The following is a 26,668-nucleotide window of genomic DNA, read 5'->3' on the forward strand; positions in this document are numbered from 1 at the left end:
TCCTATTAACACATTATGTGCCAGTTTGGGTACTATACCCACTTTGAAATCTAAAGAACCAAACTCTGTTTCAATAAGAACATCAACAGTGAAATATTCGTGATTATCCCCATGTATACAACAAATTGCCACTCTTTGTGAACTGTTTACCTGTTTTTTCTCAATGGGCAACAGGTATTTGGACACTAGTGTGACCATACTCCCAGAGTCAAGAAGTGCCCGAACCCTCTTACCATTTAACTTTACAAATGCCCACAGATGGTTATTCAAGGGGTCCTCTGGGCTAGGTCCCATACATTGGGACCACAGCGAATAAGGTTCAACGCTGTTGCATTGCATTGGTTCAGCATTTAGTGGGCAGACTTTCGCGGTGTGGCCCCTCTCATAACAATTTACACATTTAGGTACATAGTTTGTGTCCCACTTAGAGCCCTTTTCCGGCTCCCCATGTTGGCTGTTGCCCTTAGTGTGCGAGCCACTGTTGCTGGTGTTGTGTGACGGCGGTCGTCGCTCTTCAGCCCCCCTTAACCCTGGTACCCTTTTACCGTCTCTGGAAGAGTCCTGGAACCTTGGGTAGTGGGGATAATCCATGACTGTGGGTTGCAGGTGCTCTTCTGCTGCATTGTATCTTTCTACGAGGGCCACCAGCTCGTCTGCATTGTGGTGGTCACTCTGACTGACCCAACGGCGTAGGGCAGAGGGAAGTTTCCTCAAGAACTGGTCCATGACCAACCATTCCACGATGTGGCTTGCTGAGTTGATCTTGGGTTGTAGCCACTTCCGAGTGAGGTGGATGAGGTCATACATCTGGCTTCGGGTGGCTTTATCCAACGTGAAGGACCATGCGTGGAACCTTTGGGCACGAACAGCTGTGGTTACGCCGAGGCGGGCGAGGATCTCGAACTTCAATTTTGTATAGACGTTAGCTTCAGCTGGCTCTAGATCAAAGTAAGCCTTCTGGGGTTCGCCGCTTAAGAAGGGTGCGATTAGACTGGCCCACTCAGCTTCTGGACATCCCTCTCTCTGTGTTGTGCGTTCAAACGTGAGAAGATAGGTTTCAACATCATTCGAGGGCCCCATCTTCTGAAGGTAGTGGCTTGCCCTGGTAATTTTCGGGACTGGGGCTGCCTCTGCCAGTGGAGTCTTAATGATAGTCCCTCTCAGGATCTCGAGTTCCTGCTGTAAGCCCCGGGCGAACCGTTGTTGCTCCTCTCTCAGCAAGCGATTTGTCTCTTGTTGGTTTGCATTCGCCTGTTGCTGGTTTGCATTAATCTCTTGCTGGGCTATTAGCAGCTGTTGCTGGATTGCATTCGCATTTTGCAGAGCTGCATTCGCCTCTTGCAGGGCTGCATTCGTCTGTTGCTGGTTTGCATTAGTCTCTTGCTGGGCTATTAACAGCTGTTGCTTGGTTGCATTCACCTGTTGCTGGGTTTCATTCGCGTCTTTCTGGGCAGCGACATTGCATACCAGCGCACTCACCACGTCTTCTATCTTGTTTGGAGAGAAAAAAACTATTTTTTTTTCTTTTTAAAGTTCTTTAACCCACAGACCTTTTAGTGTTCTGCCTGCATTCTCCACCATATGTGACAAACAGCTTACTCCGGGGCACCGCCGTCTGTCCGGGACTGTTAGAACACGGTGTGGCGGTAGGGAGGGTTTGGCCCGGGATTAACGGGGTTACCCCCCAAGGGCCCCCCCTCTAACCTCGCCAGGGAGACAAGGGGTTAACTGGGCTGAGGCCCAGAACTGTGACTTAACCCTTGCTAAATAACATGAAAATGCTTATTCCCCTGTGTAAATGATGTTGTTGCTGGATCAGGGTCTGCATAACCCACCCACTGGGACTTAAGGGGTTAATGAGCTACAGTTTAAGAAAATTCCACTGTATTATGTCCTTTAAGGAAATCTGGACTTCAAAGGGTTAATTGAAGTTGAATGTGAAAAGATAAGGTTTTAGAACCCCACATGATAGATGCAGATGGGGGAATGCAAGCTTTTGCCTAAATATTGGTTCTCTGTGTTTTAAAACTGCCCTGCAGTTGGTTTGTCCTGGGATTTAAACCCAGGTTGGTGACAAAAGGCAGTGCTGAATAAACAGTTACCTGAAAACTGGTATTTTGGTAACGGAGTAAGCCAGGACCCTGAGCCTTGGGGTACAGCCTCCGGGTCACCCCCCAAGTACACACATATTAAAAATATAACTTTGTCATAAGAGGGACATATATTTTTGATAAAGTGACTTTTTGCAGTTTCTGGAAATGTCCAGAAACCAAATGGTTTGCCTCATCTGAGTCTAGTCACTTGCCTATGCACACTTCCTCTCTCCCAGTGCATATCAAAAGGGAGGTGTGAATTGGCCAGATTGGAGCCTGGCTTCCCAGGGGAATTGTTTATGCAAAGAGCAATAGCCCACTTCAAAAGGTTTTATTGATGGGGCCAGGGGGGGGGGCTACCCCCAACAGGATATCAAAAGTGAGTAACTTTATTAAATATAAGAATACTATGAGATGTCCTTGGCTGAAAAGGATAAGAATTACATATGTGTATACGTTGGATGTAGCCCATCGTTTTGAGGCTAAACATTGTACATTTACCTGTTACGAAATGCCAGATATTAATATCTCTATTAATGTTCATATTACAATGTAATTTTTGGTCTTCCTGCGAGCGTCAGGTGCCACCGGCCGTATTAATATATCTCACCTGACTGTGTGTATTACGGAACGGAAGTTATGCAATGATTTGCAGTAAATATGAAATTTTGGTTGAAGTTCTCAGAAACTGCAGCCCCCCTGCTATGATAATGAGCAGGGAAGAGGATGCCTTTGTAAACGTGGTAACTCACATTTACACACCAAGGTTTCCTGCAGGAGTGAACATGACAAATGTCCTCCCTGCTTCAAAGGGTTTATTGATGGGGGGGCTACCCCAAGCTGGAAGTCCCAAAATGAGCTTCAAAAGCTTCCAAGGGACATTTGCTAGCCGTATCGGCACCTAAGGTTACAGATAGAGGGACAAACGGTATATAAACTAGCTGTCCACCCTCTATCAAGTGTTGTTCATGGTGTTCATGCTGTTCATTGTTCTTCATGCAAATGATCTTCATGCATGCATGTGACCTGCCTGTTTTGCTGTGATGTCAACTCAAATATGGAAGAAGTGGCAGTCTGTAATCCTGCTGGCTGTCTCGCCATAATCTTTACGTAAGTGTCTATATTTTGCCTGTTATTGTATAATCTGTTGTGTTCACCTTTATCAAGGAATAAATTCTATTTATCATATCTAAGTCTCGTCCCAGTTCAAACCCAGGTATATATATATTTATATATAGTTTTTGGTGTAAATTACAGCCTGTCGCAAGCTACCGTGACAAGCTTGTAATTAACTGGTGGCAGCGGTGGGATCGAACTGGACCTGGATTACAGTATTCTGCGGGGTACTGTGATCCAGTGGGAACTTGATGGTAATTGCAAGTTCCTGGGACTAAAGATATTGAACACACAGTGTACAACATATAACACAAGATATGGCACCTCCTCACTGTTCCCCTACTTGTGAGAAGCATTTCCTCCAGAACCAAAGTGCCGGCCATCCGTCTGACTGGAGCCGGGCACTGAGACCAGAGGAGTGCATCAAGTCGGCGCGGGGAGCAGCAGCCAGCAAGGCTGAGAGAGAGACAGCAATCGGTGAGCATGAAACCCGGCAGGCTGAGCAAAGATCCACAGCTGCAGCTGCTGTAACCATCAGACATGTGGAGGGAGCGGGTGGTCCTTCACCAGGAGAGGTATTGGCCGTTGCGGCGGCCAGTCCATTTTACCCAGAATTGCTGGCCCTGATGTTTGCGCAGGAAGAGATGTCCCCAGCAAAGCGGCTCGAGCAGCTGAAGCTGGCGATGATCCGACCCACTTATCCCCTCCCAGAGCCCGGCGCTCAAGCCTCTCCGCTCTGGACTCCGTTGCCCCTTGCTGGGGTTAGTCCACCGGTGGCGGAGAAGCACCGGCAGTTGCTGCGGCACTGCCAACAAACGGGCCACAATAATGCCCAGTGCCCTGACCGTGCGCGGTCAGGCGAAGAAGCCCCTCAGGGCCAACGCTCACGAGCTGCGGAAAAGATGACCCAGTTAGCGGCATCCTCTGATGGCTCCCGCCCAGCCGGGGCGACAACCCTCCTCGGGACGTCTCCTGGAGAACCTGGACGGGCTGCATCAGCAACAGTGGCGGAGAGCAGCGGCCATCCACCTGATCCCGGCGGAGAACCAGCGGCGGCGGCAGAGAAGACGCCGCCACTCCGGCATCCTGCCGGCGGCAGTTTTATTCGGGGGGAGGGACAGGGGTTGCGGGAGGGGGTTATTTTACCAAGTTTGCATGGAGCTGAGTTCCTCCACAAAGACCTGGGACCCTTGTCCTGCACCGTTTTACCTGTACCCAACCCGGGCACTGTTGCGGCAGCGGCCCGGTGCTGCCCAGCCCAGATGGGGCCGGCGGCGGCCGCTCCAGTCCCCCTGCAATTGGGACCAACGAAGGCGGCGGTCTCTGTGGGGACCAGCAAGGTAAGCCAGACCAAGTCGCAGACTGACTCTGACTTATGTTTTCCTATGACTGTACCCTGTTGTTTCATTCTAGGGGTGACTGGGGGGTGGCAGGAGATAGGGGCACCAGGGGAGGGGAAGGAAGGGCAGCTGGTAGGGCAGTCAGGATTCCCCATTACCTTGGCGGGGCAGCAAGGGGACTCTCAGTTAAGAGCCCCACTGTTGCAGCCTTGCTCTGGGCTGGAGGTATCAGGGGTTGTGGCACAGTTAGACCACCCCCAGATTACCTGCCAGCCAGGAGCTAAGGTGGGTGCATCTGCACCAGCAACCCTGAGCTCATCCCCGGTAATGGGGAGACAGTGTCAGGGAGATGGCCTCACTCAGGTGTCCCTAGGATCCAGGTTAGGATTAGCTAGGGAGAAGCGGAGTGAGGGGAGGCTGCAGGTAGGTAGCCCGCATCAGTTACCAGGGGAGGGGAAGGAAGGGCAGCTTGTAGGGCCGCCAGGCTTCCCCATTACCTGGGCAGAGCAGCAAGGGGACTCTCAGTTAAGAGCCCCACTGTTGCAGCCTTGCTATGGGCTGGAGGTACCAGGGGTTGTGGCACAGTTAGACCACCCCCAGATTACCTGCCAGCCAGGAGCTAAGGTGGGTGCATCTGCACCAGCAACCCTGAGCTCACCTCCGGTAATGGGGGCACAGCTTCAGGGAGAGGGGCTAGCCCCGATAGCACCCAGCTCTAGGGTAGGATTGCCTGGGAGAGGGTTGGGTGGGCCAGTGGGAACCGGGGAGGGAAGGCAGCGAGTGAGCCAGCCAGTTTTCCCCGTTACCCTGGCAAAGCCTCAGGGGGTGTCTCAGATCAGCAACCCCCTGTTGCAGCCTTGCTATGGGCTGGAGGTACCAGGGGTTGTGGCACAGGTAGACCACCCCCAGATTACCTGCCAGCCAAGAGCTAAGGCGGTTGCATCTGGAGAGATGCCCCTGGGCTCATCCCGGGTAATGGGGAGACAGTGTCAGGGAGATGGCCTCACTCAGGTGTCCCTAGGGTCCAGGCTAGGATTAGCTAGGGAGAAGCGGAGTGAGGGGAGGCTGCAGGTAGGTAGCCAGCAGCAGATCTCAGTGAGAGAAGGAGGGCCAGTGGGAACCGGGGAGGGAAGGCAGCGAGTGAGCCAGCCAGTTTTCCCCGTTACCCTGGCAAAGCCTCAGGGGGTGTCTCAGATCAGCAACCCCCTGTTGCAGCCTTGCTATGGGCTGGAGGTACCAGGGGTTGTGGCACAGTTAGACCACCCCCAGATTACCTGCCAGCCAAGAGCTAAGGCGGTTGCATCTGGAGAGATGCCCCTGGGCTCATCCCCGGTAATGGGGAGACAGTGTCAGGGAGATGGCCTCACTCAGGTGTCCCTAGGACCCAGGCTAGGATTAGCTAGGGAGAAGCGGAGTGAGGGGAGGCTGCAGGTAGGTAGCCAGCAGCAGATCTCAGTGAGAGAAGGAGGGCTAGTGGTAGCCAGGGAGGGAAAGCATCAGGTAGTGACGCTAGAGTTTCCCGTTACCCTGGCAGAGCCCCAGGGGGTTTCTCAGATCAGCAACCCCCTGTTGCAGCCTAACTATGGGCTGGGGGTATCCGGGGCAGTGGCAGGCTTGTGCCACTCCAGGGATACCTGCCAGCCAAGCGCTAAGGCGGTTGCATCTGGAGAGGTGCCCCTGAGCTCATCCCTGGTAAGGGGGAGACAAGTTCAGGGAGGTAGGTGCACTCAGGTAGTTCCAGGGTCTGGGGTAGGATTGCCCAGGGAGGAGAGGAGTGCAGGTGGGCTGCAGGGAGGTAAGCAGCAGGCTGAGGTGCTGGGCCTAGGGGAGGCTAGGCAGGGAGGCACCGTGGAGCAGGGGGAGATAGGAGGTCAGTGGGTTGTCAGGCAGCTGGCAGAAGCTAGGGATGGGCTAGGTAGGCAGAAAGTCCCTTGCTATGGCGGGCCAGGAGTGACCCCCCTGACAGATTCCCCCGGGTCCCCAAAGGAAGGGCTATGGGTAGATAGGCAGCCAGGGAGGAGAGTCAGGAGTATAGCGGAGCAGCTACGGGTGGGCACAGAGCCACGGCAGGTAGGGTCCCTACAGAATAGTGACATAACCCTGTCCCAGACTTGGTTGACAGGGAAGCGACGGTCTGTGCTATATAGCTGGTCTCCTGCTGGGGCAGAAGGAGGCAAAGGAGAATGCCCGACTTTGCAGGAACTGGACTTTACAATCCACTGTGTACTGGTCAATGCTGGAGGACAATTTTGCCAGGCCAATCCCTCAGGACGTATTGAGTGCGTCAAGAGCGCCAGTGGTATCCCAGGGCCATGGGGAGGCCGCTGGGGTACCAGGGGCCCTTGAGCAGGGGAGGTGTGGCGGTAGGGAGGGTTTGGCCCGGGATTAACGGGGTTACCCCCCAAGGGCCCCCCGTCTAACCTCGCCAGGGAGACAAGGGGTTAACTGGGCTGAGGCCCAGAACTGTGACTTAACCCTTGCTAAATAACATGAAAATGCTTATTCCCCTGTGTAAATGATGTTGTTGCTGGATCAGGGTCTGCATAACCCACCCACTGGGACTTAAGGGGTTAATGAGCTACAGTTTAAGAAAATTCCACTGTATTATGTCCTTTAAGGAAATCTGGACTTCAAAGGGTTAATTGAAGTTGAATGTGAAAAGAGAAGGTTTTAGAACCCCACATGATAGATGCAGATGGGGGAATGCAAGCTTTTGCCTAAATATTGGTTCTCTGTGTTTTAAAACTGCCCTGCAGTTGGTTTGTCCTGGGATTTAAACCCAGGTTGGTGACAAAAGGCAGTGCTGAATAAACAGTTACCTGAAAACTGGTATTTTGGTAACGGAGTAAGCCAGGACCCTGAGCCTTGGGGTACAGCCTCCGGGTCACCCCCCAAGTACACACATATTAAAAATATAACTTTGTCATAAGAGGGACATATTTTTGATAAAGTGACTTTTTGCAGTTTGTGGAAATGTCCAGAAACCAAATGGTTTGCCTCATCTGAGTCTAGTCACTTGCCTATGCACGCTTCCTCTCTCCCAGTGCATATCAAAAGGGAGGTGTGAATTGGCCAGATTGGAGCCTGGCTTCCCAGGGGAATTGTTTATGCAAAGAGCAATAGCCCACTTCAAAAGGTTTTATTGATGGGGCCACGGGGGGGGGGCTACCCCCAACAGGATATCAAAAGTGAGTAACTTTATTAAATATAAGAATACTATGAGATGTCCTTGGCTGAAAAGGATAAGAATTACATATGTGTATCCGTTGGATGTAGCCCATCGTTTTGAGGCTAAACATTGTACATTTACCTGTTACGAAATGCCAGATATTAATATCTCTATTAATGTTCATATTACAATGTAATTTTTGGTCTTCCTGCGAGCGTCAGGTGCCACCGGCCGTATTAATATATCTCACCTGACTGTGTGTATTACGGAACGGAAGTTATGCAATGATTTGCAGTAAATATGAAATTTTGGTTGAAGTTCTCAGAAACTGCAGCCCCCCTGCTATGATAATGAGCAGGGAAGAGGATGCCTTTGTAAACGTGGTAACTCACATTTACACACCAAGGTTTCCTGCAGGAGTGAACATGACAAATGTCCTCCCTGCTTCAAAGGGTTTATTGATGGGGGGGCTACCCCAAGCTGGAAGTCCCAAAATGAGCTTCAAAAGCTTCCAAGGGACATTTGCTAGCCGTATCGGCACCTAAGGTTACAGATAGAGGGACAAACGGTATATAAACTAGCTGTCCACCCTCTATCAAGTGTTGTTCATGGTGTTCATGCTGTTCATTGTTCTTCATGCAAATGATCTTCATGCATGCATGTGACCTGCCTGTTTTGCTGTGATGTCAACTCAAATATGGAAGAAGTGGCAGTCTGTAATCCTGCTGGCTGTCTCGCCATAATCTTTACGTAAGTGTCTATATTTTGCCTGTTATTGTATAATCTGTTGTGTTCACCTTTATCAAGGAATAAATTCTATTTATCATATCTAAGTCTCGTCCCAGTTCAAACCCAGGTATATATATATTTATATATAGTTTTTGGTGTAAATTACAGCCTGTCGCAAGCTACCGTGACACACGGTCTTTTAGGGTAGGTTAAATGACGAGGCGTCACGTGCTGTTCCTTTAAACAGGCTATGCCTGGTTTATTCAGTCCCAGGCACTGAGACTGCCACAGTGCATACAACAGAAACACAAGCAAAACAAAAACCTGCTCACCTGAGCAATAACTTAATTTAGGTTTTCCCTGACTCAGGGTTGAAGTGGCTTTTCCACTTCCAACAACAAAATAAGGAACTTTGTAGTTTTAGACAAAAAGGAGCAGAATGATTTTACCTGTTTGGGGAGAGGCTTTTCCCCTCTCTGGTTCCAGCAGCCTTCCTGCCTCCAGGCTCTTGGGGAGAGGGAAGAGGAACCAGGAAATCAGTCTTAAATACCTGATTTCTAATTGGCATGACAGGTGACAGAAATCAGGCAGCAGACAAACTCTGGTCTGGATCCCTCATCCCTCAGTTCCAGCACTTGCCAAACTGTGGGATGGAGTGCATGTATCATGAGGCTGCGCTTCCAGCCTAAACAGGACAGAAACTGTTCAGTATCCTGGGAGCCCTATATATGGAATGTATTACCATCCCCTGGTTTCTGTCACAATCTATATATATATATATATATATATGTATATATATATATATATGTATATATATATGTGTATATATATATATATATATATATATACATATATATATATATATATATATATATATATATATATATATATATATATATATTATACAAGCCTATATATACAAGCCTTTGCTGTGTGTATTATATAGTATATGCAAGTGATCCAATGCTAGGTAAAAAAAACATATTTGAATGCTGTTTTCTGTCTACCCCTAATCAAATTAAGTGTTGCCACCTAGGCAGGGAACACCCTGTGTAGAAAACCATTTGTTTGAATGTGCCTCAGATGTGCTAATTAAGCAGACAGAACCACACTGTCAGGTGACATTTTAGGCCTACAGTAAATGGTTGGCCAGCAATTTGGAATAGATTTTAACATCTGTATTAATCAATGATATCGGCCTATAACTTTGACAATTTGTGGGGTCTTTGTCCCCTTTATGAATCAAGGAAATCGACGCCTGGAGCATCTGCTCTGCGAATGGCTCTCCTGCTAATACTCCATTAAACATCCGGAGCATGTGTGGAGCTAAGACTCCTATAAATTTTTTATAATATAAGTTAGAGAACCCATCCGGGCCGGGGGCTTTTGATGACTTTAAACTTTTAACCACTGCTGCTAGTTCCTCCCCTATGAAGTCGCATTGGATTGCCTCTCGCTCCAATCTGTTCAGTTGTGGCAGAGCTGCGTCCACTAAGAATTTCCGCAGATTACTGCTTGTCTTAGCGTTATGAACCACCTTCTCCCCATTGTATAGCTGTGCATAAAACTTTTCAAACTCCCCCACTATAACTTTGGGGATGGGGTCCTGATAGAGTGTATATTAAAATGTGGCTTCCTATTGCGTCTATTGAGTCTGGTGGCTAGCATAGTGTCCGGTTTATTAGCTTTCTCAAAGAACTTCCTCTGCGTCCAACTCAGGTCTTTCTCGGCCCTGGAGGTGAGGAGGAGGTTAAGCTCAATCCTGACATCCTTCAGCTCCTGTAATGTGTCCCCTCTACCTGTACGGCTATGTAGTGTAGAGAGCTCGTGTACCTTCTGGTAGAGCTGGGTCAATTTGGCCTCCCTTTGCTTTTTCCTACCGGCAGCTATACCTATTAGTACCCCCCGCATCGTGGCCTTGTGAGCCTCCCACAACGTAGAGTGGGATTCCACACTACCTAGGTTAGTCTGAAAATAGTTCAAGATTTCATCTTTGACTAGCTGTTTAATATCTGGTATTTTAATTAAGGATTAATTTAGCTTCCAATTTGCTCCTGGCGTAACAGATCCAATTTGAATGCATCGTAGCTCTACCGATGCATGATCCGACCATGTAATGTCATGTATGCTCGTATCGGAAATCTGAGGGACCATTCTACCAGAGACAAAGAAGTGGTCAATCCTACTGTAGCTGTCATGAGGGTGGGAATAAAAAGTGTAAATACGGTCTCCCTGGTGTTGTTCTCTCCATATGTCTACGAGACCTATTTGCCTTAATCCTTTCAGTAAGGGGCTGTTCCCTTCCCTCCTCCGGGACTGCTGGGGTGTGGAACGGTCCACCCGCGGGTCCATTACCGTGTTAAAGTCCCCTGCTAAGACTATGTGTCCGTCCGCCCGCCCATCGCTGTAGCTTATGGAAAAATGCTTCAAAGAACTGGGGTTGACCCTCGCTGGGTGCATACACGCAGGCCAGTGTCAGTCTTCTTTGTTTGAGGAGGCCTACTAAGATAAGAAATCTCCCCTTTGGGTCTCGCTTTATCTTCTCGACTTGAAAGGGAGTTTTATTATGGAACAATATAGCTACACCTCTTTTTTTTCCCCCCTGCCGAGGATAGATATACTTGTCTAAAGTGCTTGTCTAGGAACTTTGGGCTGCTACGGGAGCTAAAGTGGGTCTCTTGTAGGAAGACCACGTCTGCCCTCCTACGTTTAAATTCCGAAAAGGCAACTTTCCTCTTGTGTGGACTATTGAACCCCTTGGCATTCTCGGATAGAAAAGTTACCGCCATATCTTAGTGTGGATTGTGTAGACCTGTTTACAGTAGATCTCGTGCTTACCTAGAAGTAGAGCAGCTTGAGGGCCTCTTGGGCTGTGATGATGGCTCTCGCAGACCTTCTTTCTCTCACCTTGGGGGGCTGGGACGGGGGAAGGAAAGAACATAAGGGAAAAACACATACACAGAAAACACATAAACAGAGAGAACCGTGTTGGTCCCACCGGACCTCGGGTTAATCGCCCGGGAGAGACTCTCCCTATCTGGACCCCCCTCCCTCCCGATCCAGCTCCATGGCCCATGACTCCAGCCATGAATACCCGGGACTTTGCCGGGGATGCAGGCTAGGCCCACCTCCCCGGCGTCGACGCGCATGCCTACGGGTAGAGTGGCGACAAGCCCCCTTCCGCCTACAGCCACATGTAATAAAAACCAAAACTCTAACTGCTAAAATATCTATAACTACCACTAGCCCCCCTCCCTCCCCCCCTATAACTGCCCCTGCTAAAACTCGGCTCTAAACCCCATGGAACTACGAAAACCCTTCGCTCCCACTTAATGCACTGAATGCCCCAATCAGACAAGCCGATTTTTCTTCTGGGCACACTTTTAGATTCCCCTTTGCCCCCTATAGTTTCTGCCGGATTTCAGCCTGATTCCCTTCCTCTGGGTAGTAAGCCACCGCTAGCCTCCGCTCTCCCACCCTCCTCTGCCTGAATCCCTAGCTTAAGCTGGAGTTCCGGTACAAATGTATAAATGTATATCCCGCCGCGAGAGTCCAACATTAGTCTCTGGCCCCAATATTCTCCCCCTCGCCTCCTCTCGTCCCCCGTTATATGTCTCCCCGGCGACGGAGTTCGCGCACCCCCGCCAGGGAGTACCGCGTTACTTCCGGATCGCGCGTCTCACGAGCCGCCCTCCTGACTGTCGCTGTTCCCGACATGCCTCACGTTCCCGCGAGACCCGGCAAGGTGACGTCATCTAGTTGGGCGAGGCGGACTCAGTCGAAGGCAGATCCTCGAGGGGAGAGGGTGGACCCGTAGGCGGATCCGTGGGCGGACCTAGACAGCGGAGCATTCACTCGCGCCAAAAACCTTGCCGCCATGAAGTTCTGCGCGCCCTTCCTGCTTCTTCTTTCCAAGGTAAGTCTGGATCGGCCATTTTAGGGTCAGATACTTAGGAAAAGTTATTCAGGGGATATCCAGCGTTCCTATCCACATGTTCGTGCCATAGGAGTGCCAGGGTAACCCACCTCGGGGGTTATAACTCATGTGAAACAGGGGTTAAACCGGGTAAAACTTTATTCACCAACTTTGACGGCATCCTATTGCAACTGCAGTATCTTGAAGACTTAGGGGCTTTTGTCACCTCCTCCTCCATTCTCCTTTCTCTTGTCCTTTGGGGAGGAGGATCCAGACCTTCTCAGTGCTGCATCCGATGGGCCCGTCTCCTGGATCACCGGGAGGGCCGTGTTTGAGGCCCCCTTTATCCCCAGCTTCTTTAGGAAGGCTGTACCTTCAGATGGATGCTTCAACACGTGTGAGCGGCCATTTTTCATTACAACCAGGGCAAAAGGAAAGGCCCACCTGTACCGTATTTCTCGGTCCCTTAGTTCTTTGGTAATGTGTAGCACTACTCTCCTACGGGCAAGGGTGAGGGGGGAGATATCCTGGAATACTGTAAGGGTGATCTCTTCAAAAGTGATGTGTGGGGTGGCCCTCGCAATCCTGCTCAACTCCTCTCCTTAGTCGTGAAATAATGTAGCCGGAGAATGATATCTCTTGGGGGGTTTGTAGGCAGAGGCCTCGACCTTAGGGCCCTATGGCAATGGTCCATCAATAGATATGATTCTGACTTGCCCGGCAGAATGGACGCCATCCACCGGCTCAGCAGGGCCTCCGGATCAAGGATCTCTTCAGGGATCCCCCGGACGCGTAAATTGTTGCGCCGGTCCCTGTTCTCGCTGTCTTCCTGTCGGGACTCTAGTTCAGCGATCCTCCCCTCTAAGGCTCCCATCCGCGAGTTTGTTTCCTGATGGCATTTGGAGCTCTCCTCCATACGATCCTCCAGCTTCCTTGTACGATTCCCAATCTGGAGGATATCCCTCCTAAGCCCCTCCACCTCCCCTCTGAAGAAGGCTTTTAAGTCCACGAGGAGCCGTGCAATCTCCTTTTTTATTATTTTGGAGTGGCCCGCTGTAGTTGTAGCCCCCTCCGGTTCTTGGGCTGAATCTGAATCTGAAACCGCCGAGAGCTCCGCTGCTCCGGCCCTGCCCGAGCCTGTGAAATATGAGCGCACATCAGATTTGCGCCGGGTCTTCTGCCGCGTTGCTGCCATGGCTCCTCTGGTAACGTTTTATGATTGGAAGTGTATCGGGGGCCTCTAGAGAGTATTTTGGAGTTTCTGAGTTTGGTTTTATAATACTTTATTTGCCTTAAACTGCCGACGGTTGGCGGAGCTGTGACGTTACACCACCATCTCCAACCCGTCGCGCATGCGCATCCCCGGAATGTAGTTTTCTTATGGACTGTTATATACCATGATAGGTTCCAGTCAACCATCTGCATATCAACTTTTATATACTGCATGATCTACACTTATATTTGAGCACCATCTTTCCACACATCTCTCTTATTAAAATCCTTAGCCTTTGGGTTCATCAGAAGGTTTTCTTTATTACCCTTAGCCTTTCGCTTTGGCCTTGGCTTTTAAATGGCTGCCGCCTTTCGCTTTTTCGGCATGACAGACACGGCAGAAGCGATTAGGTTCTTGCGTCCGTAGAATCGAGGTTGATCCATGGAAGCAGATGGCACAATGCAGTATCTGGACAAGGGCAAGCTCAGATACAGATTGAGTGGTGGGCTATGAAATGTGTGTGACATTTTATGCATGGCAACGAGGTGCAGGTTTAAAAGTGTGCGTACTCTAATGTGAGTCATTACCGTATAAATACACCATCCATTTTGTGGATTCACTGCACATTGAATACACATAGACTAAACATCGGATATACATTCTTGTGCTTGTATTTCTTTCTACTCGCAGCGATGCCTGTTAAAAAGATTTCTAAGGATCTCAGCATGAGAATTAAGGAGATGTACACGAGAGGACATCGAATTGCTGCTATCCAACGCTGGTTAGGTGCTTCTGGCCTTGTTGTACCAGCAACCACCATGAGCTATAATGCCCACGGTAAGACCAAAAAATGCACGAGGACACCAACGGTAACTACCGCGTAAGTATATTATACTGTGTATCTATCTATTATTATTTATATTGCTGCATATTAATATAACTATATATTATAGATCTATCTATTATTATAGTTATCGCGGTATATTTATATAACTATATAATACAGTATATCTATCTATTATTGTTTATATCACTGTATATTTATATAACTATATAGTACAGTATATCTATCTATTGTTTAAATCGCTGTATATTTATATAACTATATAATACAGTATATCTACTGTATCTATTATTGTTTACTGTAAATGATGTGCTGTACTTGTGGCCTACTGAACTGTAACTTACAGAATTGTTATTTTTCTTTACACTGTAGGGAGACAACTCTTCTGGTCGACAAAATAAGTGAAGAGAATGATGAGAAGAGTGCCTTAAGGGTCAAAGACACTCTGCTGAAAAATCACAATCTCACTGTATCTGAGACCAGCATAAATAAAATGAGACACAGAATTGGATGGAAATATGGACGTGTGAGGTTAGTACTGGACAGTACAGGAGGTTAAAGTGTTGTTTAAGAAACTGTACTGTACCTATAAAATTATTCCTTGTCATTACAGAGCGTACCCTATGATAAGGGATGTCAACAAGATTAAGAGAGTGGTCCAGGCACAGGCATGGATCGACAGTGGAGACACTTTTCAGGATTGCATCTTCACTGACGAGTCTACTGTATCGCTATAGAGATTTGCCACCTTTGCATTCCACAAAAAAGGTCGCATATCTATGAAGCCTCGTCCAAAACACCCAGTGAAGATGCATGTGTGGGGTGCCATCTCTAGGCGTGTACCAGGATGCATTGTCATCTTTTAAGGTAAAATAAGTCACACGCTTTTGCCTTATGCACTGTACTGTACTATTGTGCAGTATTTTGAGCACTTTTCTTATCTTGTTATAGGAATCATGAATAAAGCTTTTTTCCAAGAGCAAATTGTGCCTGAGATTGTGGAATACATCACACGTGAGTTCCCAGATGGTCACAGTTTCTACCAGGACAACGATCCGAAGCACACCGCGACAAAAGTGCATATTCTTGCCTGCGGTATCAACTGGGTGAAGACGCCAGCGGAGTAAGTGCGGTAACCGTGTCTCATTTTTTCCCACTGTTTACTGTGTATCTCTTTAACTAATTCTCCTTTTTTTTCCCCCTCCAATGACAGATCGCCAGACTTCAATCCTATCGAAATGGTCTGGCATCAGCTGAAGGATCATATCCGATAAGTCGTGAAATCCTCCAAAAAGGATGAGTTGGCTCAAGGCATAATGAGATTTTGGAACGATGTACTCACCGTGGAACGATGTAATAAATATATTGACCATATTGCGACTGTGTTGCCCATTGTGATAGAGCGTAATCGACAAGCATCAGGAAGGTAATATGGTACAGTACTGTACTGTAGTATGGTAAGTACAGACACACCAAGTACAGTATGATACAGGTAAGTATGGCACAGATTGTTTTACAGTATACAGCATGCACCTAACTCCACAATTATTTATTTCCTGAGAGAGCAGCACTAGCCATCTGGTTACAAAGTATTTAACAGTAGTTACAGTTTACTGTCCCGGCTTAGCTCAGTCTAAAGCTTGCCGGGAGCTGGCCGGGATCGTAGCGGGCGAGCTGCGGGTCTGCTCTCCGTTTAAAAATGGAGTTTCCCGCGCGGCGGCCGCTTCAATAGATAAGCGCTAATGGCGCTTACTATTGAAAGCGCCCGAGGCGCGGGAAAACCGGCCTAAACCAGCCCGGTTTCGGCCGGAGACAGCCCGCGCGCCGCCCGCGCTATTTTAAAACTGCGGTGGCGGCCGCATTAGAGTCAGCTCGGCCGCCACTGTACAGTAGTTCCAGTATAGACTAGTTTGACAGTACTAACTGCATAGTCCAATATGGAGTAGCTATACAGTACACAATGCCATAATATGCACCTAACTGCACTATTTTTTTCTTTTCTTGTCTTTTCAGAGAAAAAAGGACGGGCAGGGGGAGGGGGGTATCATGTGTAAATTGTGTGAACTGTGTGTACAGTAAAGTGTATCTTAAGTGCAGTCATGATTTACACAAAACCTCCCCTCTCTCAATGAAGTACAGAATGAGGAAGAAAATAAAGACGGAAAATTTGTATTACTGTTTTTATTATTATCTATGTGCATTATTCATGATTATCCACCGGCCCTCAATTTTCAACTGACAGAAGAACTGAATAAAGACTGCATTTTGGATTATTCATGATTATTTGTATATTTGTTTTTTTTTGTTCCTGATAAAATAAATAAATATTTCTTTACATTCACGATAATCATAATCATTGAACCCCTACCCCACCAAAGAAAACGAAAGAATGACAAAAATTGGTAACTTACTGCATCAAAAACATGAATCAGATTATGTTTTTTTTTTAACTCAATTTCACAGTGCTGTGCTAATCAGATTTACATATCAAATTCGAGAAGGGATTATTTTAAGCGTTACCATAAACAAAGTCTCAAAGGGTTGGGGGTGTGGATGGGTGAGTCATATGAATGGTTATACACGCAGGTGCAGTAATCATCAACTATCTCCCTTCCCAAAGAGGATTACACGCAGGCGCAGAGATGTGACACAAAGCCAACAATAGGAAAATTAATGAATGGTCTGAGAGAGGTGTCGATAAGAGGTTGAAATCCTTGAGCGAGCCTTGTGTGTGCGGGGGGAGGGGGGGAAGGGTAAAGCTGCCTTAAGGATATCCTTGAACAGTTCAAAGAAATATTTTCATAATGATTTGATCCCCACACCCCCAAATAAATAAAAATCACATAAAGCATGTGCAGTCAAAAGCACAGTGTTGCAGTCAAAAGCTACAGCACCGATTGAATATCATAATATCAAGATGTTTTAGGCAGGCACATGTCGAGAAAATAAAAATAAAAAATTACGACAAAAAAAAAAAATTTTTTGTCAGTCTTGAACTTTTTTTCCCTCAATGAGCATTAATAATCAACACAGAAGAATAAATCAAACCAGGCTCTGCACTGTACGTTATACACGCAGGAATGTGATGACAGGAATGTTATTGAAGCCAGAAAGCCATCCATTCAAAGGAATGGTGTGGGAGAGGTGTACTGTAGATAAGAAGTTGAAATACTGCAGTGCAGTACATTAGCCTGTGTGTGTGCGGGGGCAAGCGAGGGGAGAGCGCTGTATACGCCGAAATGTGATACTGTTACAGTACATGCCTATGCATTTCAACAATGTTCAAATGAGACATACTGTACAGTACATGCATGTATAAATATGCAAATTTACAATTAATGCGCGCGCACACACAGACTATGTACTGACGTAGGTTGAACTGCTACAGTATTAGACTTTGAAGACAAAAGCTCGCGAACGCCCACCTGAGTTTTTAGACGGTATTGCAGTATTGCAGACAGCGCTAATGATACGAGCGCTAAAATACTGGAACATATTCCTGAAAAAAATAAAATATACCGCATCTGCCCGCGGTTATTAGAGTTACGGCGCTTCGGCCACACTAGCATAAAGGGGGTCGCAGCTGTACTATGTAACTATGTAATATTATATTCCAGTAAGGGGGGTATATATTGCAGCTCTCTGGAGGATCAACCAAATCCAATCAGAATCTAGGGGAAGACAAGAAGAGAGAGTGCACGCCCCATAGCATAATAGAGTAAATTTAATGATGTGAAGGAACAGGAAGGGGGGAGGGAGGAATCCACTCACAAGGGTATTATAAAAATAGGCAGTTATGAATCAAATATCAACACCAATCTGATGTCTCACGAAACCTCCGCTGTTGGAGTCTCACTTCGTGGCTTCCAAGAATCACCACGGTCCGCTGGAGGGCTGGGAGCACCTAGATAACCACAAGACGTCTGTCTGGAGCCTCAGTTTAGCTTTCAATAGAATGCAGCCACAGATCTGCTCCGTGGGTGATCCGTACTGATCACGCTGCGTGATGACGTAGTGTCGCTTGCATGATGACGCGTTTCGTCGCACACGGGCGACTTTCTCAAAGGGATAAAGTGAATTGTTTTTTCTATAATGCACAGGTACATAAGGACCTGGGACCATGGCAAATATTAATTTGACATCTTATCTTTGATTTGCATAACTATCCCGGAAGGTACCGTATAGATATGATTGGAATTGAGTAACGGGTTAATATTAACTAATTGGAGGTACCGTTGCGGAGGAGAAAAGTGATTTGGCTAGAGTAGCCATGTGTATTAACTCTGATTTAATATCTAAGTCACGTACTCACTTGTTCGTGACCGGTTGTATATTGGGACGGTTTTAAGGGAGACGTTAATTCATTTGTGAGACCTTTGTGAAGGTGAAGGGTGGGGCAGCTTGCGAGTTGTGTATTAACCCTTGTCCTGTAGAGGAGATATTTTCCATTTAAGGGACCTTTTCGGAGGTGAAAAGTGGGAGCGCTTGAAAGCGAAGTATTAACCCTTGTCCTGTATGCAGGTTGCGTGCTCGCAGGTGGGGCGTATGTGACACCTAGCATATGCTGACATTTAGATTTATGGTTCTCCGTCATTTCCCTGCTATTGGCACAGCACTGAGTCTGATTATTGTGACAGTATTTTTCCTGTGAGGTGCCTGGCATTTGCCTTTACACTTTGGCGGGAAGGGTTTTTGCTCTGTGACTTTATATGTTTTTTAAATTTCATCTTGTATGTCCCTGTTTTTGCAGATCTATTAATCAATTGAATTGTTTATATTGTTTGCACCTGACCTGGAGCGCCCCCAGGATTCCTGCCTTTGGGAGTATGTTTCTACTTCTTTGAATACTGTCCATTACAAGTCACATCCTCTCCTACCAGAAGTGTCTCCCTGCTGCAGCATGACAACTTGGTAGTTGTAGTTTCCTTTCAGCCAAGGGGCGTTGAAAGTGTGTCATGTCCCGGTACTTACAAGGGGGTTACACTGGTATATCTGTTCCAGAATAACTTGCTATGTTTATTTTGGTCACAGTTTTAAGAAGAGGAGGGTTAGCAACAGCCAGCATGTCCTTTGGGCAACTCAGTAGTTAAAAGCTGATTCTAAACATGTTTTAAGTGGGTTTTCACATTCTAAGAGTAGCTCTGTAGTTATATCTGTGCTGATGTGTGACATTGAGATTATTGACCATATCGTTAAATACTTCTCTGTTTATCTTCTCATAAGCAAGGGTCATTTAGTTCAATTCTTTGGCCAAAATATTCTAAGTCTATAACCACATCACAGTATGGCCCATCTGTAGATCCTAACAATGCTACACCTGCACAAAGCTCTAATAACCTCTCTAGGGGAGTGTAACAGGGGAGTAATCCCTGTTCAAGTAATGTGCCTTTAATCTAGCAGTGTGGTGGTTAACTGCTGGTAGTCAATTAATAAACACCACCTGCCTGATTTAGATTGCTTACAAAAACCTGTCTGTTGAGACAGGAAGTGACTCCTTAGCTCTGACTGAGAGCTGTATTTTGGAGACAGAGCAGTGTTCTTGAGTCTCCCAGGAGAGACTGACCAAGAGAACACAGATCTCTGGAGCTGACCGGTCTTGAGCTCTGCCCAGCATAGCTGATTGCAAGACACCAAATAAGACTTCAAAATCTGGATGCTGATGTTCTGTGCACGCATGGGTGCGGTTCCAGGAGAGCAGAGAAGCTTACTCTACAGCAGCTAACAGATAAGACTTTCATTATTAAGAGACTGCTTATATCTGCTTATTTCATGCTATATGTTTTGGGGCTGCGAGACATGCTTGACTTAGGGAGCTGTGAATTAATTGCATTGTATTTTAACTAGAGATACTCCCAAGTGAATAGAAGCTTTGTTCCCCCCCTGTGTTGGGATGATTTCCTGATGAAAAGGAAAAGGCACAATAAAGCTTATTATAATTTCACCTTATTAAAGTCTCCAATTGTGTACCTCTGTGAACGTCCGTTTACATATGGTGTCCGAAGTGGGACGAGAGGTGTCTTTGAAGTTAAAAAGGACCGGAGATTCTTATGTGAAATTTTTTTTTGTTATGCTTTTTGCCTACAAACAGTTTGAGCAACATAGAAAAAAAAAACCTCATGCAGCAGAACTCAGAGTTAAAGGGACACACCACTGAAACATACACTGCATTGAAACTTACAAAACCACAGGTGGACTATTTGCCCCAATCCCAAGAGGAGAGAGACTGCTGAAACAGCTAATCCTTTTTTGCCTATCACAAAGTGTAATATGGTCATTGAAATAGGGATTTTGCCTTCCAGCCATAGTCAGGGTTCAAGAAGTGAGTCAGCCCTTAAAAGGGATAGGTGTTTGTTGTTTTCAAAAGTTTCGCTGAAGCAGTGAATACAGATGGTGACCCACAAGTGGTACTGGTTTTGCAAATAAAGGTTGCCACACCGCATAGGGCTACCAGCTGGGAATGGAGTATATGCAGAAACGTGTGAAAATTGATACAAGACTGTGCTGAAGCAGGGGAATTTTTAGCAAACAAATGCTGAGTGTAAAATTGCCCTATAGGGGAAAAAGTTTTTTCAAAGCCAATTGCTGAATGTTGAGTCACCCTGCCGGGAATTAAAGAAATAGTCCACTGCAAAGAATGTTTTTTTTTCTGCAAGTAAAAAAGTCTGCCTATATATATCTAGGGAGCAAAAACAGACACCCGAAGTGTGAATGCCATAATACCCAAAGATGAGACTGAAAATTACTGAACTCAGGCAGAAAACCAAATTCTGTTGCTGAAGCGGAGAGAATCCACCTAGCAAGTAAATTGTGTAAAGCAAACAGAAGTTTTTTCCTAGCAACTACACATTCAGCATACCTAATGAGAGATTATACCTAGCAAGTAAATGGTGTAAAGCAAATAGACTTTTTTTTACCTAGCAACTGCACATCTTGTATACCTGATGAGAGAAAATGCATGCACAGTACTGCTGATATTGTAAAACTTATCCAAGAAAGAAAAATTCTACAGAGATGCCTGTGAGAGCTACGATTTCTACATGCAAAATATGCCCACCTGTAGGACTACCACAATTGGGGGTTCTAGCAAATACAGTGGCAACAGCTGCAATAGCGCCTCCTGAGGTCAGGAAGAAAATTACACCAGCCTAAAAATGGAGGACAAGATGCAGCGTTCCTGTAATGAACAATACCCCACGGAAGAGTGGCCCTTCCAATAAAGAGGAAGACATCTCTTACGGGGAACCCGAACCGAGTCACACCCACAAAACACCCCAAGAATGGTGGGGGTGCCTGAACAGAAAAGACCGCTCCTTTGATGATGAATATGATCAGCAGGAGACAGAGTGGGAGCAGCAGATCACCCAATATTTCTGTCAGCTAAAGCAACTGCAAGAAAAGCCTGGCGTATATAATGAAGCTGCTAAAGTATCAAATAAAGAAGGAGACCCCAGTATTCCAGATGGGACGGAGTAATCCAAAACAAAAAAGCGGAAAAAGAAAAGCGGTTCTTCACTTACCGTGGAAGGAACAGACACGTCCGCAGATCCTGTGGAGTAAAAGGGGGACCGAGTTGCCCTGCAGCCTAGAGAAAATGGAGAATTCGTCCCGCGGTTAACCAAATATCCAGAGGGCCCAAGGCAGAACTCGTGTACCCCAAAGAAGTGTCTGTCCGGTGCCAACAGTGAGGAACCCTCAACCAACCATCCCAGGGAAGTGGAGCCGGAACCAGTGAGTGACGATCCCTTGACCAGCCCTGAAGATGCCCTGAAAAATGCCAGGCATGACTGTGATATGCTCCGTGAACAATTGAAACAAAATGAAGATGGTTACACAGAGCTACAGAAAAATAATGTGAGGCTACAAAAAGATGTGCTCACAATTTACTCTTTAGCCACGACAGAATTGGACGATCTCAAGACTGAGCTAGATACTGCAAAGGCTACTATTTCCGCCATGGATGAAAAGCAGAGCCAATCTGATAAAATGGTGGCTATGCTAAAGCGGAAGTATGAGGAGGCACTGAAGCAGATGACAGTCTTCCAGCAAGAGGTTCACACTCTTCGCATAGAGCTGAATGCCTCACAACAGGAGGTCAACAGTGTCCGGATAGAGGTGGACGTTTCTCAGAAAGAGGTTCAGACACTCCGCAGAGCACTGGATGCCTCACATCAGGAGACCAACAGCTGCCGCACAGACCTGGAAGTTTCCAGAAAGGAACTACACAGTCTCACTGAGGAGTTGGACATTGCTAAAGAAACTATTGGTAATCTTGATACAGATCTCAAAGTCTCTCAGAAGGAGCTTCAGACCCTCAACCTAGAGAAGTAAGTCTCACGCCAGGAGATTGTCATTCTCAAAGCAGATGTGCGTAAATGGAAGGAGGACTGCAAAGAAGCCCTGAAAGCCCAGAGACTGAAAAAGGAGAAAATTCAAGATTAAAAAGAGAAAACGTAAAACTGAAAGAAGAAAATTTTCAGTTGACAGAAGAAGTCAAGGAAAAGTTTGAAGCAGAGCACCGACTGCAGAACCAACTGTAAGGTCTGCGTACGCACCTCGAGAAGGCAGAGGAGAAGCAGCGAACTCTGCAGGATGACAATCTGCAGGCTCTTAAAGAAATTCAAGTGCTGCAGGAACATCTGATGACCCAGTATGTCTCCGCAAAGCAGCATGAGAAACTAAAGGCTACCCTGAGCATCACCAAAGCAACGCTAAAAGCCAAGCTTAGAACCCAGGTGACGCGGCACAAAAGGGAGCACAAGAAGGTCCAGAAACTGAAACAAGTAACTGTAGCGCAAGCAAAGAAGTTCATAGTGCTTCACAATGCAATAAAGATGTGGAGGCAAGCTCAGAGAAAGCAAAGCATGCAGATAAATTCCCTGAGAAGAGACTTGCAAGACGCACTCAAAAAACAGGGATCTCTCGCGGATGAGATTACAGTCCTACAAGGACAATTATTGACCCTGACTAAGCGTCAGTATCCCACGGCCACAAAAACCCATGAAGACAAGGGTACAATGAGAGCTGGGAATACCGCTCATCTGAAAGACAAGGTTGAAAAATTTGAACCACCTAAACAAGCACTAGCAAAACCTTCAGCCACCCAGCAGGCAACAAAAGAAGGTACACGTGCTGAATTAAAACCAAAAGAATCCTTAGCTGATGAAGCTGAAAAGATGGGACATTATCTGGAAGTGGGTGTGGAATTGTAACTTAATCTAAAAGGGGCTGAACTAGCAACCCCATTGAGTGGGAAAAGGGCAGAGAGAACGCTTCAAGAGCGGAAAACTCAAAGGGCTATTTTTAAACACTCTGCAACTGCTGCCATACAGTATGCCTACAATAAGACGAGCACCTGACGCGAGGGAAATCTCATGACCGCGCACGTAGAAAAAAGACTGTACTTGGAAAAAGTCCTACTCGAGCGACTGAGGGGTGCTGATCTCAACACCTTCAGGAGGAGACACGAATAAACTGAAGAAAGGGCTCCAATCCCAACAGGACTGAGGGTTCTCTTCCTCCATCCACTCTCATTCAAGTCACAGAGAAATATATAATGAGAGTGGAAGGATGGGCTTTGCCGTGGCAAGCCCGAGCTTCCCACAAACAGGGGAGGTATGTAACAGGGGAGTAATCCCTGTTCAAGTAATGTGCCTTTAATCTAGCAGTGTGGTGGTTAACTGCTGGTAGTCAATTAATAAACACCACCTGCCTGATTTAGATTGCTTACAAAAACCTGTCTGTTGAGACAGGAAGTGACTCCTTAGCTCTGACTGAGAGCTGAATTTTGGAGACAGAGCAGTGTTCTTGAGTCTCCCAGGAGAGACTGACCAAGAGAACACAGATCTCTGGAGCTTACCGGTCTTGAGCTCTGCCCAGCATAGCTGATTGCAAGACACCAAATAAGACTTCAAAACCTGGATGCTGATTTTCTGTGCACTGCTTATATCTGCTTATTTCATGCTATATGTTTTGGGGCTGCGAGACATGCTTGACTTAGGGAGTTGTGAATTAATTGCATGGTATTTTCACTAGAGATACTCCCAAGTGAATAGAAGCTTTGTTCCCCCCCCTGTGTTTGGATGATTTCCTGATGAAAAGGAAAAGGCACAATAAAGCCTTATTATAATTTCACCTTATTAAAGTCTCCAATTGTGTACCTCTGTGAACGTCGGTCTACAGCGAGTGTGACGGATCGGCCTGCAGGCGAGATCAGATATGAGTGCACACATGCATTTCTAGGTAAACCATAATAATGAGTGGTATTATTCTCCACAAAAACAACTAAAGCATTTGGGCTACTGCCCCTTTAAGGCAAAACATATATCATAAAACAAACACCTATCGCCTTTAGGGAAACTAAGCGGTTTGTCAGCCCCCAAACATGTCCTATTATATGAAAACAAAACAGTCTTTAAGCACAGCAGTATAGTTTTAGTTCTTATCTGATATGTTGCAGGGATTCCTTCACACGGTCCCCATATAGCTCTTTTTGCAAGCCAGGAATGCAGGCTCCGGAGAGCAGGCTGTGTATAGTCTGTAGTAGTCTTTATCCTTGGTGGGAGTCCCAACTGAACCCCGCAGGCCTGCTTCCTGCAGTCCTAGGATCCAGAACAACCAGGGTCCCTTCTGGTTGGAAGACGTTTCACTTCCCCTCTCGGTGGGGAAAATCAGTTCCTCTCTGGCAACTTCTTGCCTTTTATCCCTGCTCAATCAGGAGTGCATTTTGCACACCTCCCAGCTTAGGTATGAAATCCAACACCAGTGTAGTCTACTAATCCTTGCAAATAGTAAACCCCTTCAGTCCCTTACAGTGATTGACAGTTGTCTTAATAGAATGGTCATTCACAGAGGCTTAGCAACAACTACTATTAAAAAGGTGGGATGGGCAAACTTGAAACCAGGGTCACAAACCTTCAAAAAGCTTACAGCGGTTGTGTGTGATTATTGACCATGACCGTAAATAAATGGTTAAATACATGAAGAATACATACACATGAACTAAAAATGCTAATACACTTGTACAGTACACAAGGGACTTTAGTATACCTGTATTTTCATTTAATTGGAGCTCATATATCTTATATTTAATCCCTTTAAACCATCTACATTGTACTAACATTATAGGGACATGGTATCTTTGGTGAGGCCAGGTGTAGCTCAAAGGCTGGCATGCGGGACCTAGTATGGTGTAAGCAGGTACAGATCTGAAGCCTGATAGGGGAGGCACTGAAAGAGCAGGCAAACAGCAAGGTTGGGAAAATGCCACAGCAGTTCCTGGCTTTGCAGACAAAACCATGGTACTAACAGGGGTTAGGCATAGGGTGTAGTAGAGTGAAGGCCAGGTGGGTCACATGGAACTCCAGAAGATCTAGTACAGTAGATCAATAGAAAACTGTGAACTAGCAACAGCAATGTGAGTGCTTAAATATCCAGCTCAGAGGATGTGTCAAGTAATTAACCATTGACTGTTATTCAAACTTCGGCTTGGGCTGGAAGAAAGCCAGGTACTGTACTGTATAATGCCTTCAATGTACACATTGAGAAGTTATCTCATGCTGATTTAGCACAGTGGGTAAGGTTGCTGTCCAAGTAAGCTTTGAGTTCTTCTCCACGCAAGGCCATTGGATTTGGCAGTAATAAGTTCTGATTCATTAACATTGTTTGGCTGTTTCCAAGATTAACTTTCAGGTTCATATCAAGTCCACTAAAATTGGAGCATCTCTCTGTGTTTCTGAGAATTAGAATACACAGTAGTACTTCTGTTAAGAAGAACACCTTTTGGTGGCCTAATATGTCTAAGGATATCAAGGAATTCATCAACTCCTGTTCCATCGGTGCTCGAAATAAATCCGCTCGCAACAAGCCGTCTGGTCTGCTTCGTCCCTTACCTATTCCGGACCGACCGTGGACCCACCTCTCAATGGACTTTATTGTTGAGCTTACTGTTTCTCGTGGGATTAATACTATTCTCGTTATTGTGGATAGGTTTTCCAAACAGGCCCATTTCATTCCTCTCAAGTGTCTTCCTATCTCTGCCACCTTGGCAGATATTTACATCAAAGAAATATTTCGTATTCATGTAGTTCCACTCTCTATAGTGTTCGATCAGGGGTCACAGTTCGTCTCAAAATTTTGGCATGCCTTCGCTCAAAGGTTGGAGATCTCTCTTCTTTTTTCTTCTGGGTATCATCCCCAAACCAACAGACAGACTGAATTAACAAACCAATCACTAGAGCAATACCTGCAAT

General features: G+C 46.5%; 1 protein-coding gene across 4 annotated transcripts in view; it reads right to left on the minus strand.

Moving 5' to 3' along the window:
* The window catches only part of LOC142469167 (long-chain fatty acid transport protein 2-like), a 147,679-nt gene that overhangs the window by 41,185 nt on the left and 79,826 nt on the right, over positions 1-26,668 (minus strand). For 2 of the 4 annotated variants that reach the window (XM_075576126.1, XM_075576124.1), the window contains one exon: positions 11,286-11,363. The exons of the other annotated variants lie outside the window; for them this stretch is intronic. In XM_075576126.1, the coding sequence (XP_075432241.1) occupies positions 11,286-11,363 (78 nt within the window). The remainder of the gene's footprint in view (positions 1-11,285; positions 11,364-26,668) is intronic. 4 annotated transcript variants of the gene reach the window in all.

Source organism: Ascaphus truei, chromosome 18 (assembly GCF_040206685.1).
Source record: "Ascaphus truei isolate aAscTru1 chromosome 18, aAscTru1.hap1, whole genome shotgun sequence".
Lineage (NCBI taxonomy): Eukaryota > Metazoa > Chordata > Amphibia > Anura > Ascaphidae > Ascaphus > Ascaphus truei.